General features: G+C 45.8%; 1 protein-coding gene across 14 annotated transcripts in view; it reads left to right on the top strand.

Annotated features, from left to right (window-relative positions):
• The first annotated feature begins 4,945 nt into the window (after positions 1-4,945).
• Positions 4,946-16,878, top strand: part of RBFOX2 (RNA binding fox-1 homolog 2) — a 291,043-nt gene continuing 279,110 nt past the window's right edge. For 4 of the 14 annotated variants that reach the window (XM_057301017.2, XM_034948351.4, XM_034948353.4 and 1 more), the window contains exon 1: positions 4,946-5,531. In XM_057301017.2, coding sequence (XP_057157000.1) covers positions 5,346-5,531 — 186 coding nt within the window. In that variant the 5' untranslated portion in view covers positions 4,946-5,345. The remainder of the gene's footprint in view (positions 5,532-16,878) is intronic. The other 10 variants (XM_055105879.2, XM_063603429.1, XM_034948348.3 and 7 more) reach the window with 8 other exon arrangements.

The following is a 16,878-nucleotide window of genomic DNA, read 5'->3' as shown; positions in this document are numbered from 1 at the left end:
GTAGTTTCTGCAGCTAAAAATTCTTTCTAGGAAAATATTTTTATTTATTTATTTTTTAGACAGAGTCTCACTCTGTCACCCAGTCTGGAGTACAGTGGCATGATCTCAGCTCACTGCAACCTCTGTCCTCCTGAGTTCAAGCTATTCTCCTGCCTCAGCCTCCTGAGTAACTGGGATTACAGGTGCACGGCACCACACCCAGCTAATTTTTGTATTTTTTAGTAGAGACGGGGTTTTGCCATGTTGGCCAGGCTGGTCTCGAACTCCTGAGCTCAGGTGATCTGCCTGCCTCGGCCTCCCAAAGTGCTGGGATTACAGGCATGAGCCAGTGACCGAAAATATTTAATGTTCTCTTCCTCTGTAATGTTTCCTAACTACCTGCTTCTAAACAAATGGCTGCAGATGTATATAAAAGAAATGATCAGCCGGGCACGGCGGCTCACGCCTGTAATCCCAGCATTTGAGGAGGCCGAGGCGGGCGGATCACGAGTTCAGGAGATCGAGACCATCCTGGCTAACATGGTGAAACCCTGTCTCTACTAAAAATACAAAAAATTAGCCGGGTGTGGTGGTAGACGCCTGTAGTCCCAGCTACTCAGGAGGCTGAGGCAGGAGAACGGCGTGAACCTGAGAGGCGGAGCTTGCAGTGAGCCAAGATTGCACCACTGCGCCACTGCACTCCAGCCTGCACAACAGAGCAAGACTCTGTCTCAAAAAAAAAAAAAAAAAAAAAAAAAGAAAAGAAATGATCTGGTCTTTGTGCTGCCACGGATGCATTTTGCCTCTTCTATGATTTGTAGGCGTTTAATTCTCCTCTTTCTCCTTAAATACATAATGCTTGTTTCCAGGGCAGGGTCCAATTTTTCTTTGTTCTGCCTGGTCATTCAGACATTTCTATACTGCATTGCTCTGTTTCTTAGGGACTTGAGCGCTACCTGAATAACAAAAATTTGAGTCACAGGCAGCCCCGATCTCAAATCTCATTTCTTGCTGGGTCAGCCCAGGAAGATCTAACATCATTAAGATTTCAGTAGTTTGGCAAGGCAAGCAGGGAAGGGAGAATTCTCTTTTTTTGGAGAGAGAGTCTCACTCTGTAGCCCAGACTGGAATGCAGTGGCACGATATCGGCTCACTGCAACCTCTGCCTTCCAGATTCAAGCAATTCTACTGGCTCAGCGTCTTGAGTAGCTGGGATTACAGGCAGCTGTCACCACACCTGGCTAATTTTTTTGTATTTTTAGTAGAAATGGGGTTTCACCATTTTGCCCAGTCTGGTCTTGAACTCCTGACCTCAAGTGATCTGCCTGCTTCGGCCTCCTAAAGTGCTGGGATTACAGCTGTGAGCCACCGTGCCCAGTTGGGGAGGGAGAATTCTTATGCTACCAGTTCAATAAGTAAAAATTTCAGAAAACCAACTGCTGATATCCCTAGGTTAAAGAAAAAAAAAAAAAAGACAAAACCCACTGTTGTTTCATAGGCCACCAGGAAATATCTTGGTTATCCCTCAAAGCCATACTGCTTGGTTGAACAGGATCAGGTTGTGGGGTACTGCCAAGTGGAAACCGCTGACTTAGGTTGGGGCTAATTCAGCACAAGAACAAGCCTGTAGGCACTTGGACTTCCACCTTGGTGGTCCAAATAATAATACTAAGAGATGTGTCAGGGCTGGGCGTGGTGGCTCACGCCTGTAATCCCAGCACTTTGGGAGGCTGAGGCGGGAGGATCAGTTGAGGCCAAGAGTTTGAGACCAGCCTGACCAACATGGTGAAACCCTGTCTCTGCTAAAAATACACAAAGTTAGCTGGGCATGGTGGTGCGTGACTCTAATCCCAGCTACTTGGCAGGCTGAGGCAGGAGAATCGCTTGAATCTGGGAGGCGGGGGTTGCAGTGAGCTGAGATTGGGCCACTGCACTCCAGCCTGGGAGACAGTGAGATCCTGTCTCAAAAAAAAGAAGAAGAAGAAGAAGAAAGAAGAAGAAAGAAGAAGAAGAAGTTGTTTAAGGCTTCTCTTTCCAAGGCCCCTGGTTAAGCTTACTGTATCACTAACCAAATTAGTTGATGAATAATTACCACCTATTAAGCAGTTACTATGTTAGGCACTGTGCTAAGTGTTTACTTTTGTCCCATTTAATCCTTAGAACGACACTGTGACTATTATTGTTATCCTACAAATGAGGAATGGAAGGCTTAGTGAAACAAAGTAATTTGCCCAGCATAGTGGTTGCACCAAGGGGTTACTGGGGTGCTTTGCTTGCCCCATGTGAATCTCTAGCAGCCCCACTCAAGTCACCTTACATAATTAAAAAAACCCAATAATAATGATAATGATATTCTTTGATCTTGACAATGAATGTTTTTTCACTCTCATTTAAAATGTGAATAAAGGTCAGGCCTGGTGGTTCATGCCTGTAATCCTAGTACTTCGGGAGGCCAAAGTGGGGGGATCACTTGAGGTCAGGAGTTCGAGACCAGCCTGGCCAACATAGTGAAACCCTGTCTCTACTAAAAATACAAAAAATTAGCCGGGCGTGGTGGCGGGCGCCTGTAATCACAGCTACTTCGGAAGTTGAGGCACAAGAATTGCTTGAACCCAGGAGGTGGAGGTTGCAGTGAGCCGAGATCACGCCACTGCACTCCAGTCTGGGTGACAGAGCGAGACTCCATCTGAAAAAAAAAAGTGAATAAAGTGATAATGGTACTACTAATAAGCTATTATTAGTTAGCTATAAGTGTTAGCTGTAACGCTTATGGAGCGCTTATCCTAAATCATTCCGTTCAAAGTTCTAAACGTGATAACATTAAATTCTTACAACAATCTTTTCAGGAAGGTATTATTGTTATCCTAATTTGCAGATGAAGAAACTGAGACACAGAGGGGGTAAGTAGCTGTCACAAGGCATCATGACTTGCAGGTGGCAGAGCTAAAACTCTGCTATTTTTACTGATTTATAACACAGCCTAAGTAATACAAACAATATGCTCAATACAACAACTCACCTTCAAGGCAAGTCCTCCCGACTTCCCTTTCAACCAGTCTGCAATCCCCAAACACCTTTTATATGGAAGTTCTTAGTCACCACTGGTCCCAGATTACGTGGGCAGGAGGTGGGGAAGCCTGCGTTCTCATCTGGGTTGGTCTGACTCTAAAGCAGGGATCTTTACTGTTGTACTGTTCCAGCCCCAGCCAGGTTAAACCCAGGTTCAAAGGCCAAATCACACACTGGTTGGAAATGACCTTGGAAATCATCTAACCCAGCGTTTCTCAACCTCCGCACTATTGACATTCGGGGTTGGATAACTCTCCTGGGGGGGACCGTCCTGTGCATGATAGGATGTCAAGCAACATTCCTGGCTTCTACACACTAGATGCCAGCAGCACCTCCCAACTGTAACAATCAAAAATGCCTTCAGTCGGCCAGGCGCGGCGGCTAACTCCTGTAATCTCAGCACTTTGGGAGGCCGAGGCAGGCGGATCACCTGAAGTCAGGAGTTCGAGACCAGCCTGGCCAACATGGTGAAACCCCATCTCTACTAAAAATACAAAAATTAGTTGGTGGCGCACACCTGTAGTCCCAGCTACTGGGGAGGCTGAGGCAGGAGAATCGCTTGAACCCAGGAGGCAGAGGTTGCAGTTGGCCGAGATCGCGCCACTGCACTTAAGCCTGGGCGACAGAGCGAGACTCTGTCTCAAAAAAAAAAAAAAAAAAAAAAAAAAAATGCCTTCAGTCACTGACAAATGTGGGAGTGGAGGTGGTGGAATGGCAAAATTTCTCCTTGGTTGAAAGCCACTGATCCAAACCATCTCATTTTACCAATGATGGAGCTGAGGTCCAAAGAGATGAAGTAACTTGTTTAAGCTAGTTAGCAAAGCCAAGATTAGAATCCAGGTTATTCACGCAATATCCTTTTATTTCTATAACGTACAGGGGACGAGATGGAACGCAGAGAAAGTCACTGCAGTCCTTGTCCTCACAGTCTGGTAGGGGAGAGAATCTATTGCACAGGTATCTCTATCTCCACGAAGTTGGTAAGTCATAAAGTGCTCCTCAGGCAGCAAGGTACGGAGAAAGAGAATATGCTCTCGTGTTCTGAATTCTGGATCTGCCACTTTTTTGCTGCAGGATTTAACTAAGGTTCAGTTTCATCATCAATGAAATGGAGATCATGGTATCTACTTATATCACCAGTTTGAAACGGGTCTGTGGATGCATTGTGCAAACCCTAAAGCTCTTACAAACATCGGGTATTGTTACTAACTTCATTAGGAATGTGAGTTATGTTAGAGTAAAAGCTCTCAGAACTGGGGTGAACCATAGAGGGGTGGCTTCATTCCTCGACCTTCCAACTCGAGACCTTTTTTCTTCTGCGGGAGGGGAAGCAGGCAAATAGCCTGCCTCTCACAGAGTGCCCATTCCTTCTCCGGGAACCAAGGTGCTCAGGCGGGTAAACTCAGGACTTAACTCTGTACAACTAGTCCCGCAAGCAGGAGCCACTCCCTGGCCTTCGGGTCTCTCAAGCCCCCCCTGCTCCAGGATACGGCCCCGCCCAGAAAGGAGACAGACCCCGCCTCCCCCCGCGCTGCCCCGCACTCCAGCCGCGCTGAGCCTCCAGGACAATCCCGGGCCCGTGCCGGAGATTCCCGAGCTTCCCGAGCTTCCCCGATCGCTTCCCGGCCTCCCTCGGGCAGCCAGCGAGGAGACTACGGAGATTGCCGAGGGGGCATGGCCCCGCCCCCTCCACGGGCCGCCACCTCCCCCCTCGCCGTAGCCTCCCGCGCGGGCTAGAGTTCTACATCCCGGTCCCTCCCTCCCTCCCTCTTTCTCTCTCCCCGCCTTCCCGGTGCTGCCACAGTGGCGGGTCGGAGGATCCCGGCCAGTCAGCTCGTTCCTGCCTCGCGCCCCTCCTCCCCGCAAAATAAACAGCCCTCCCCACGCCTCGGGAGCCCGGACCGCCCCCTTCCTCCCTCGGCCGGCGTGCTGTGAGGGAGAGTGTGAGCCAGCGCGGCCGGTGGGCGAGCTCCGGGAGTGCGAGAGGCGGGGCGGCGCGGCGGGCCGGGCCGGGTTTCGCGTGTGCGTGCGGGGGCGCGAGCGAGTGCTCATCACGACCCGCCAGCGGCCCCGCGCCGACAACCCGGCGGGCGGGCGGGCGGGGAGCAAGCGGCCAGGCAAGCAGCGGCGGGCGCGAGCCGCGGAGGGGCGCGGAGTCCGCGCGCGCGCACGCACGCACGCACGCGGGGGCGGGGGCAGGCGCGCGCCCGCCTGTCGCGACAGTCGGGGCCGAGGCCCAGGGGGAGGTGGCCTGTCGCGGGTCGCCCGGCTCCCGGAGGCGAGGGGGGCGCGGGCGGATGGCGGAGGGCGCCCAGCCGCAGCAGCCGCCTCAGCTCGGGCCCGGCGCCGCCGCCCGGGGCATGAAGCGGGAGTCGGAGCTGGAGCTGCCGGTGCCCGGAGCGGGAGGAGACGGAGCCGATCCCGGCCTGAGCAAGCGGCCGCGCACTGAGGAGGCGGCGGCCGACGGTGGCGGCGGGATGCAGGTGACCGCGCGGGACGGGGCGCCCAGTTATTGCGGGGGTGGGCGTGAGGGTCGACCCCGGGCTCTCCGGCTTGGAGAGAGGGAGGGCCTCCGGGAGTCCTGGGTTGGAGGTGGGATGGGGGGCCAGTCGGGGCCTGGTTGGAAGGTGGGGCGAGCTCGGGCTAGGAACGAAGGTTGCAGGACTGAACGTGGTGTGCCCGAGAGGGTCCTGATTCCTGAGGGGCCAGGAGGCACGACGAGTGGATAGGTTTTGGGGGGAAATCGAACATGGTTGAGATGGATTCCATTTCTTCATATCCTTCCTTAGTGCCTTGGGGTGGAGTGGAAGCCGGGAAATCCTGGGTTCTCTGGACTGAGTCGAGGAAAAGGAGATCTGGTGGGAAACCTCCCGAGAAGAGGGAGTACCTTTTGGCAGCCCTGGGCACACGCTGGGATGGGGAAGAGAAGTGGCATTTCAATGAGAGGAGTGAAAAGCAAGAAAACTCCTCGAGAGAGCCCCGAGGGGATGTGGCTGAGATTGTGGGTTAAATCACACAGAGTGTGAGAAGTACAAGGAGTTTGGTAATGTTATGGGGACACGGTGGTGCTCAGTCTCATTAACTTTGTGGAGCATACTCATGAGTCTGAAGGGAGACACTAGACATGTCCCTCCTGTTCTTTGCCAATTGCATTCTACATCACCAGGACACAAAATAGCTCTTTAATGTCCCGGGCTATAAAAAAAAAATTTATAGGGCTATTAGAAGACTGGATTCTCAATTCTGGATTGAAAGATAAAGGTGGTTAATTTGGGTAGGGAATGGGAAAGGTATTGATGTCAGCCGACTTCATAGTTTTGAAGAAGACCTTGAAACCTTTGTAGGTTTTACGGTTTGGTCTTTGCCCAGAAAATACTGCTATGACATGATGAGTCTCACCTACCAACAGTTGTGCAGACTTGTGCCTAATTCTCTCAGAGCCGTAGGATGTTAGAGGGATGCTAGGAGGACTAGACATCGTCTTTTCCAGGGGTTCTTAACCTGGAAAGACTTGGAAGATTCTTACTCATAGTAGGTGATGTGCACTTTTTGGTGGAGGAGAGTCAATAGTTTTCATCTTTGTTTTTTTTTGGAGGAGATTCGAGTCCCAGCTTGTTTTAACCACCTTATTTTATAGATGGGGAATCAGAAGTCCAGAGAAGATGGTGACTTGGGTAAGGCCACCCAGTTAGCTAATAGTAAAACTAGAACTAGAAGCCTGGTCTTCTAATTCCTATTCCTGTGCTGTCTCCATTACACCACTCTTGGAAATCTCTGCAGTGCTGAAAGACTTCCTGTGCTCTGCTCCCTGCTTTTCAAGCCTCTGCCTGACTTCCTGTGTTAGGGACGGAGCTGTATTTAAGCCTAGCGTGTTTGTTGTATGCTTCTTGGTCTCCTTTGCAGAGTTTACCCTGTTACTTCTGTTGATTTAGGTAAAATGACCCTCTTGGTGTTTATTTTTGAATTCTTTTGTTTTGTTTGCCTGCTTTTATTTTCCATTAGAACTCTGTCAGGCAGAGGGATTGTGAGAAGTAAAAGCTCAGGGCCATGGCAAAAAAGACAGGAATGTGGGAGACTTCAGGTGAGGTGAGCTAATATTGGATGATAAGGAGGGAAGACTGGATGTAGGTGTTGGTGAGCAGGTTCTACTTGGTGTGTGTGTGTGTGTGTGTATGTATATATATGTCTGTATGTATTCATTTATCATTTCTGTCAATCCTAGTTAATAGTGAGACCCCCGTCCCTTTCCCTCGTTTACTCCTGGGGCCTATTATCTGTTGGTTGCCTTCAAATTGGCTAAAGATAGTGATATTTGGAAATGGAGCAGTGTGTAGGGACTTCGCAGGGGTGTGCAGAGGAAAGAGTGGTTAGGTCCTTGGGGGTACAAATTGGCAGCTGAGAGCTATCCCTCTGAGAATCCTTTTTTCACTTCGTGTATTTGTGGATGTTCTTTGTTTATTTTCTTTCTATACATTCTCTTTTTTTTTTTTTTTGCCCAGGCTGGAGTGCAATGGCACGATCTCGGCTCACTGCAACCTCCACCTCCACCTCCACCTCTGGGTTCAAGGGATTCTCCTGCCTCAGCTTCCTGAGTAGATGGGATTACAGGCGTCTGCCACCATGCCCAGCTAATTTTTCTTATTTTTAGTAGAGAGGGGGTTTCACCAGGTTGGCCAGGCTGGTCTCGAACTCCTGACCTCAGGTGATTCACCCACCTCAGCCTCCCAAAATGTTGGGATTACAGGTGTGAGCCACCACACCCGGCCTTCTATACATTCCCATTGTTGTAGGTCCATTCCCCTATGTCATACAGGTATTCAAATAATTGATTTAGGTCCTGCCTTCAACTAGCTGAATGGTTCTGCAGAAATCTTTCATTTTGGGGCCTCTGTTTTCCTTAGTTGTAAAATAAAGTATGTGTAGAAGATGATTTCCCTCGTGATCCACCCGCCTCGGCCTCCCAAAGTGCTGGGATTACAGGTGTGAGCCACCGCACCCAGCCAAGTTCTAAGTTACCTTCTAAAAGTTATAAGTCCAGTTCACTGTCCTTAAGGTGCATGCAATCTATGTGGGGAGACAAATGGGCGAAAAGTTTTTTTTAAAGAAGCGTGCATTTTTAAAGAAGTGTGAGAGTATTACATGAATATACTTAATGTTTATTCATTGAACTAACATTTATTAAGCAGCTGCTACATCCCAGGCACTGTTTTAACCCTAGGAGATATAATAGTGAACAACAACAACAAAAAACCCTTGCTGTCATGGAACTAATATTGAATGGGAAGAGACATCTAATAAATCAACAACTATAATTGTGTGGTGATAAGGGCTAAAAAGAAAAAGCAGGGAAAGGGAGAGATGGAAAGGGAGAGAATGAAGATGGTTACGGAAGGGCTTTGTGATAGATGGCCTATGAGTGAAGTGAGGTAATGGGCCATTCAGATGCTTTCGGAAAGAGGGTTCAGGTAGAGGAGGTGAGGGTGCACAGGCATTGGGAAAGACTGCTTGGTTTGTTTGGAAACAGGAGACCAATGTATTAATAGCTGGAGCAGAATGAGCAAGGGCAGGTAGTCTTAGGAGATGGTATCAGTGGTTTAGAAATATCTATAGGCCCTATGTAAATACACACTTTAAAAATCTTAGCTGGGCGCAGTGGCTCACGCCTGTAATCCCAGCACTTTGGGAGACTGAGGCGGGTGGATCGCCTGAGATCAGGAGTTCGAGACCAGCCTGGCCAACATAGTGAAACCCGTCTCTACTAAAAACACAAAAAATTAGCCAGGCGTGGTGGCAGGCGCCTGTAATCCCAGCTACTAGGGAGGCTGAGGCAGGAGAATCACTTGAACTCGGGAGGCGGAGGTTGCAGTGAGCCGAGGTTGCGCCATTGCACTCCAGGCTGGGCAACAAGAGCGAAACTCTGTCTCAAAAAAATAAAAAAAATCTTATTGTAGCCAGTGTTTTGGGTATGTGGGTTTGTCTTAAAGTACACGTTTTTTTTTTTCTTTTTTCTTTTTTTTTTTTGAGATGGAGTCTCACTGTTGCCCAGGCTGGAGTGCAGTGGCTTGATCTCAGCTCACTGCAACCTCTGCCTCCTGGGTTCAAGCAATTCTTATGCCTCAGCCTCCTGAGTAGCTGGGATTACAGGCATGTGCCACCACACCCCGCTAATTTTTGTATTTATAGTAGAGACGAGATTTCACCATGTTGGCCAGGCTGGTCTCGAACTCTTGACCTCAGGTGATCCGCCTGCGTTGGCCTCCCAAAGTGCTGAGATTACAGGCATGAGCCACTGCACCTGGCCTGTTTTCTTAACACGTTTTCTAACTCCTTTTGCGAAGCCTTCCCTGACAGCTTAGTTCACACCATTCAGATCCTACTCTTGCCTCTTGGTATATTGATGCTTAATTGTGTGTCATCTTTTATTGTCCCTTAATTGTTTTATTATTCTTGTTTCACTGCTAAGATTGTAAGCTTCTAAAAGATAGGAACTATATTTCCTTTGTATTTATCCTTCGTAATACCTAACAGTTTTGGGTACTTGGTACGTGCTCAATGCCTGTTAAATTGAAATTGAAATTTACCTTTTACAGATAGTTAAGGATTAAGAAAAATTGTGAAATTCCAGAGTGAGGGTATCATCACAGAATTTTCCAGGCACTTTGAATGTAAAAGGATTAACCCATTTTTATAGAATAAGTTCATTTACTGGGGTCATTCCCAAGGCTGCTTACTAAATGGAGCTGTAGTGCTAAGCGTTAGATTCCAAAGTTGAATCTTGTTAAGTTGTACCGCTAAGCTTTTGGAGTAAATCATCACTTACCAAAATGGAGTTTAGGAAACTCCAGAGAGTCTGTGATGCTTTTGTTATAATCCTTAGGCTCAGAAGGAACCCTAGGAGAAAGAGAGGAAGGGTCGGTGCTTTCAAAGGCAGTATACAGAAACTTGATGTAGGTGGAAGAGGAGTCAGTGCAGCCCTGGAAAGAGTACAGAAATAGAGAAACGTGAACCAGAGAGTAGGAGGGAAGTGACAAACTCAACTGGAAAGCTGATGTACAGTTTGAGAAATGTAGTTAAAGAGAGTACTTGGAAATACTGTACTCAAAGTTGGTGGGAAGTTAAATGAGTTAAGTATAGGGCTATCAGAGGTTCATTTCACTTTAAGTTTAATATGTATGAAATTTACGCTCTATACAATGTAGTGGGGAATGAATTCTTTTGGTCAGCTTTTCTAGTGAACAATTTGATTCATAAAAATTTTAATTTTTTGCAGTTTTCTAAGAGTTTAGCTGCTGTATAAGGTAAGATGTACCTTATTACTTATAGTTTTCAGCAGAATTCTTTGTGTCAGTGAAATGTTGATATGGTATAATTATTATATGGCCAAGTAACTGCTTCTCACCATAGAGTCATAAATCCAGTTTATCCAAGTGGGTTCAGCAGTTATTCCTATTAGCAGCTGATTCTAGTAGTAAAATGACTTTCTTTCAGGTTTCAGGGAAGGGGTTCCAGATAGCCTGAAGTTGCTTTGTAGATGCTGTGTTTATTGAAGTAGTTTATCTTCCCATTTGCTTATTTATGGGCTTATTTCCTCATAGGTGGATGTCTCTTTGTGCCCTCATTTGGTATTTGGTGCTGAAACTAAGCATGGTGCTACCATTCAAGAAGAGTTATAAAAATATTGTGCTTTTTTTTTCTCGCAAGTAATTTCATGAACAATATTTCACTGAAATTACTGAATTTTTCATCTCTCCCTGTCCCAGTGTCCTTGGGCTGCCACAGCAAAATACCATAGACTGGGTGGCTTAAACAACAGACATTTATTTCTCACAGTTTTGGAGGCTGGGAAGTCCAAGATGAAGGTGCCAGCAGATTTCATGTCTGGTGAGGGCCCACCTCCTGGCTTGTGGATAGCTGTCTTCTTGCTGTGTGTTCACATGGCCTTTCCTTAGTCTGTGCCCTGGGGGAGAGAGAGTCAGTGGTCTCTTCCTCTTCTTATAAGGGCACTCATTTATCATGTAGTTCCCACCCTCATGACCCAATCTAAAGCTAATTCTGGAGGTCCTACCTCCAAATACCATTACACTGGGGTTAGGGCTTCAACATACGAAATTTGGAGGGACACAGACATTAAGCCTGTAACACTACCAGAGTTTTAAATATTGTAGATGGAGAAACTGAGGCACAGTCATGTAAAACTTGTTGCTTTTTTCCCCATGTCTTAAAAGGAAGTCTGCAGATGTAAAACTGGAAATGTATTTGAGAAGGAGAAAGTCAGATCTGATTTCAAAGTAGAATTATTCTTCAGGGTGACTCAAGAGATTAGCTTGAGTTGAATTTGTCTCCCAACTCCCTCCCATTTTCTAGCTACTCTGTCATTTTTTTTTTCACTATCACACTGACATGTGAACACAACAGAAGCTAACTAGAAATTTAACTTTCATTTTGCTGTAAAGCAGACTGGTGCAGACAGGCCTCAAGATTACAGGACTCCTGAGAAATAAATTGAGTTATGCTACTTTGTATAAACAAGAATGTTGCTAGTGAATCTCTAGTTTAACATCTCTCAGGCCTTCAGTTTGATGTCAGGCTTTAATAATTTGTAGAAAAAGACAGTCATTTTAGTAAGCAGATTTCTTTGAATTTTTGTTGATATACATTTGTAAAGCATAGTAAACATCTTTATTCCGGGGCAAATGTGCACTTCCTTCAAAGGCAGGAGGGAAGAACCACAGACATGATTGGAAGGAAATGGCAGTAATTGGAGCATGAGCAGACAGATGGAGTGAGGGATGGTGAGTACATTTGGTGTTTTAGGTGGCCCCTAGGAGTATTGAGTTTCTTATTCTTCTCCTCTACAACCCCAATACAAGCAGGCAGCTTACATGGCTAAGGTTTCATTATCTAATCCATCACAGATCAGCTTGAATAAACCCATTGGCTGATGCTGATCTAGTTAGGAAAGTAGCAAAGCTGCTTGAGCCAGGATTGGGACAAATCGGATCAGAACTGCCATGTGAATCCTGGACGCATTTCTGTAATTTGGGTGGGCAAAGTAGTTTGGGAAGTCATTTACTCAAGAGAATGAGCAGTCAGCCATGAGTTTTTTCAAACATTGTCTTAGGGACTCTGAGGGGAAAGTGTGTGGAGGATTTGAGATATTTCTCTGGAGGATAGCCAGATTGCTTTGATTATTTGAGTCTGAACATTTTTTGGTCACTAATGCTCTGAAGTGACCTTTTTTTTTTTTTTAGTAGCATTTGGAGATTCCAGTTGTGATCGTTTGTCACTTTTGTGAGTGATCCTTTAATCTGAGACTGTAGGATATATGTCCCTTCTCTGTTTTTATTTTACTTTTATTTTTTATTTTTATTATACTTCAAGTTCTAGGGTACGTGTGCACAACGTGCAGGTTTGTTACGTATGTATACATGTGCCATGTTGGTGTGGCTGCACCCATTAACTCGTCATTTACATTAGGTGTATTTTCTAATACTATCCCTCCCCCCTCCCCCCACACCAGGACAGGCCCCGTTGTGTGATGTTCCCCACCCTGTGTCCAAGTGTTCTCATCGTTTAATTCTCACCTATGAGTGAGAACATGCAGTGTTTGGTTTTCTGTCCTTGTGATAGTTTGCTCAGAATGATGGTTTCCAGCTTCATCCATGTCCCTACAAAGGACGTGAACTCATCCTTTTTTATGGCTGCATGGTATTCCACGGTGTATATGTGCCACATTTTCTTAATCCAATTTATCATTGATGGGCATTTGGGTTGGTTCCAAGTCTTTGCTATTGTGAATAGTGCCGCAGTAAACATACGTGTGCATGTGTCTTTATAGCAGCATGATTTATAATCCTTTGGATATATACCCAGTAATGGGATGGCTGGGTCAAATGGTATTTCTAGTTCTAGATCCGTGAGGAATCGCCACACTGTCTTCCACAATGGTTGAACTAGTTTACAGTCCCACCAACAGTGTAAAAGTGTTCCTATTTCTCCACATCCTCTCCAGCACCTGTTGTTTCCTGACTTTTTAATGATCGCCATTCTAACTGGTGTGAGATGGTATCTCATTGTGGTTTTGATTTGCATTTCTCTGATGGCCAGTGATGATGAGCATTTTTTCATGTGTCTGTTGGCTGCGTAAATGTCTTCTTTTGAGAAGTGTCTGTTCATATCCTTTGCCCACTTTTTGGTGGGATTGTTTGATTTTTTCTTGTAAATTTGTTTGAGTTCATGGTAGATTCTGGATATTAGCCCTTTGTCAGATAGGTAGATTGTAAAAATTTTCTCCCATTCTGTAGGTTGCCTGTTCACTCTGATGGTAGTTTCTTTTGCTGTGCAGAAGCTCTTTAGTTTAATTAGATCCCATTTGTCAATTTTGGCTTTTGTTGCCATTGCTTTTGGTGTTTTAGTCATGAGGTCCTTGCCCATGCGTATGTCCTGAATGGTATTGCCTAGGTTTTCTTCTAGGGTTTTTATGCTTTTAGGTCTAACATTTAAATCTTTAATCCATCTTGAATTAATTTTTGTATAAGGTGTAAGGAAGGGATCCAGTTTCAGCTTTCTGCATATGGCTAGCCAGTTTTCCCAGCACCATTTATTAGATAGGGAATCCTTTCCCCATTTCTTGTTTTTTGTCAGGTTTGTCAAAGATCAGGTGGTTGTAGATGTGTGGTATTATTTCTGAGGGCTCTGTTCTGTTCCATTGGTCTATATCTCTGTCTTGGTACCAGTACCATGCTGTTTTGGTTACTGTAGCCTTGTAGTATAATTTGAAGTCAGGTAGCGTAATGCCCCCAGCTTTGTTCTTTTGGCTTAGGATTGTCTTGGCAATGTGGGCTCTTTTTTGGTTCTATATGAACTTCAAAGTAGTTTTTTCCAATTCTGTGAAGAAAGTCATTGGTAGCTTGATGGGGATGGCATTGAATCTATAGTTTACCTTGGGCAGTATGGCCATTTTCATGATATTGATTCTTCCTATCCATGAGTCCCTTCTCTGTTTTTAAAGGGGAGATATTTTTATTACTAACCTTAATATGTAAGCATATTTGTTATCTGTATATACTTGAAATATGGTGTAGTAAAGAAACACCATTTAGAGCTTCTCATTTTGGGATTTGAATCCTGGCTTCTCCATTTACCAAATGAATGAGCTATTCAACATCTCTGAGCTCCTGCTCACACATCTGTGAACTGGGAGAATTAATGTATACTCTTATAAACCACTGTAATGAGAACTGAGATTCTTTAAAGTGCCTATCAAGGAACCCAGCACTACATGTTTATTTCTTGCTTTCCTTATATCCTGCTATACAGCACTCACTAACTTCCTGCTTACTGTTTAATCTGCATGGAGTGGTTAACATGCTTCTGATTGATTAAGTGACAGAGTTGGGAACTACTAGAGATGAGCAGCGTGTTAAAGGGGAAACCTCATTTGCTCATTATCCAGGGTGGAGGAGTGGAATGAACCGGGTCATTGTGGTCTCTCTTGTCAGAGGAAGGGGAGACAATTCTTTGCTAAGGAGTAAAAGGACTGCTGCAGTATCACAGTGTCTGCAGGGGGGATGTGGATTTCTTAGAACCCGTGGGATCTCTGTTGGGAGGGTGGGTGACAGATTCACTGGCTGTTTTAGTGGTACATGGAATGCAGGAACAGTAAAAATGTTGTGTTTCAAATTTTATAAGTTTTGTTACGTATGTTGGTTCAAAAGTGGCCCTTTTTGTTCTCATTTTGTCTATGGAAATTGAGCTGGGATGCCCTTGTGTTGTCTCTTGTGGTCCCTTTTCAGTCTCTTCAAACCCGCTCTCCAGACTGCTAACACAGTGATCTATCTAAAAGAGCCAATCTGGCCAGGTGCGGTGGCTCATGCCTGTAATCCCAGCAGTTTGGGAGGCCGAGGCGGGCAGATGACTTGAGGTCAGAAGTTCGAGACCAGCCTGGCCAACATGGTGAAACCCCGTTTCTACTAAAAATACAAAAATTAGCTGGGCGTGGTGGCGCATGCCTGTAATCCCAGCTACTTGGGAGGCTGAGGCAGGAGAATTGTTTGAACCCAGGAGGTGGAGGTTGCAATGAGGAGAGATCGAGCCACTGCACTTCAGCCTGGATGACAGAGTGAGACTCTGTCTCAAAAATAAAACAAAAGAGTCAATTTGTTACTCCACGCTTAAAATCTTTTGAGAGCTTGTGTTTGTTCTCAGGATTGTCTATTCTCTTGTTTGGCCTGACTTCTGCGTAACTTTCAAGCTCCGTCTCTTTCCACATTCCACCTCCAAGTCCATGTCCAGTGGCTTATAGTTTTCTTAGCATGTGGTGCCACCCAGCCAATGAATACCTCTGTGCTTTTGTTCCTTTCCCTTCTACCCAAAGTTCCTGCTTCATGTCTTCTACCCCCACATTTGTAAGGCTCAATCTTTAATAATGAGTTTGGATATTGATTCCTCCTGGATGCCTTTTGTGACTATTCCCATGTCTCCCACACTCCTGCTGTCTTCCAAGACATCATGTCTATAGCTCTGTTAAAGGACTTTTTAGATTAATACTTGATTGAATGTCTGCCCCACCACGCTTACCCAGACTGTGAGATCCTTAGGAATCTGTAGGATTAAGCACCATGCCTGGGCCCAAGTAGTCAAGAAACTGTCCATTTTTGTTAAATTGAACTTTGTCTTCCTGCTTCTCAGTTGGGGCCTGCAGACGGCTTTAATTGTTTATCCAGATTTTCCCTGGGGGGTCTGGCCCTTGGTCTGCTTTCTATCCCCTGTGAAGACTGCATGTTGTGTGATATGTGAATGTTAACCTGATCTTTTCATTGATATCAGGGTTAAAGGTGAGAGGGGGTCTCTGAAAACAGAAGCTGGGGTAGAATTTAACTGCAGAATGTGTTGGGTAGGCATGGCAACCTGATATTTAGTTTCCTGTGTTCAGATATTAATTGAGTGCACGTGTGTATATGTAAAAAGCTCCTTTGTGATAGTGTGGTTAAGGAGAAAAGAGGAACCACACAAGTGAGAGAGGCAATTAGAGCCAACCTGTTCCAGTTCGCTGGAGCAGGCTGTTGATTTACCTTTTTACAGTGCTGCTGCAGGATTCTGGAGTGTAGCAGGTTCGCATGTATTACCACCATTTGGGGTGAGAACTATTTGATCAGCTAGGGGCCTTAACCTTTCCCTTCTCAACCAGTGAATTTCATCAGATACTATAGCTTTATTTTTTATTTTTTATTTTTTTTGAGACCGAGTTTTTGCTCTTCTTGCCCAGGCTGGAGTGCCATGGCATGATCTCGGCTCACTGCAACCTTCGCCTCCTGGGTTCAAACGATTCTCCTGCCTCAGCCTCTCGAGTAGCTGGGATTTACAGGCACCCACCACCAAGCCTAGCTAATTTTTGTATTTTTAGTAGAGACAGGGTTTCACCGTGTTGGCCAGGCTGGTCTCGAACTCCTGACATCATGATCCACCCGCCTCGACTTGCAAAGTGCTGGGATTACAGGCATGAGCCACGTGCCCGGCACTGTAGCTTGTTTTTATGGATCTCGGGAAAATACCAAGCGGAGACACTTCACAATACATGGTATTTTTCACATCACTCATATTGGATATGTTTGAAAATAAGGAAGTCTGATAGTGTTCCTTTAAATCTCAGCCTTGGCGATAGATTCATAGAAGTATTTTCTAAGAATTCTCTCTGGCTGTTGTTCTCCCCTCCCACTTCACTTTCAGCTTCTGGTTTGGGGTCCTGTATAATCCTTGCCTGTTCCAGCCAGTTTAGTAGGGACCTCTTTAGCTGCAAATGATTATACTTCATAGTGCCTCTGGCCTTTT

The sequence above is a fragment of the Pan paniscus genome, chromosome 23 (assembly GCF_029289425.2).
Source record: "Pan paniscus chromosome 23, NHGRI_mPanPan1-v2.0_pri, whole genome shotgun sequence".
Taxonomy (NCBI): Eukaryota; Metazoa; Chordata; class Mammalia; order Primates; family Hominidae; genus Pan; species Pan paniscus.
This window is presented reverse-complemented; position numbering and strand designations above follow the sequence as displayed.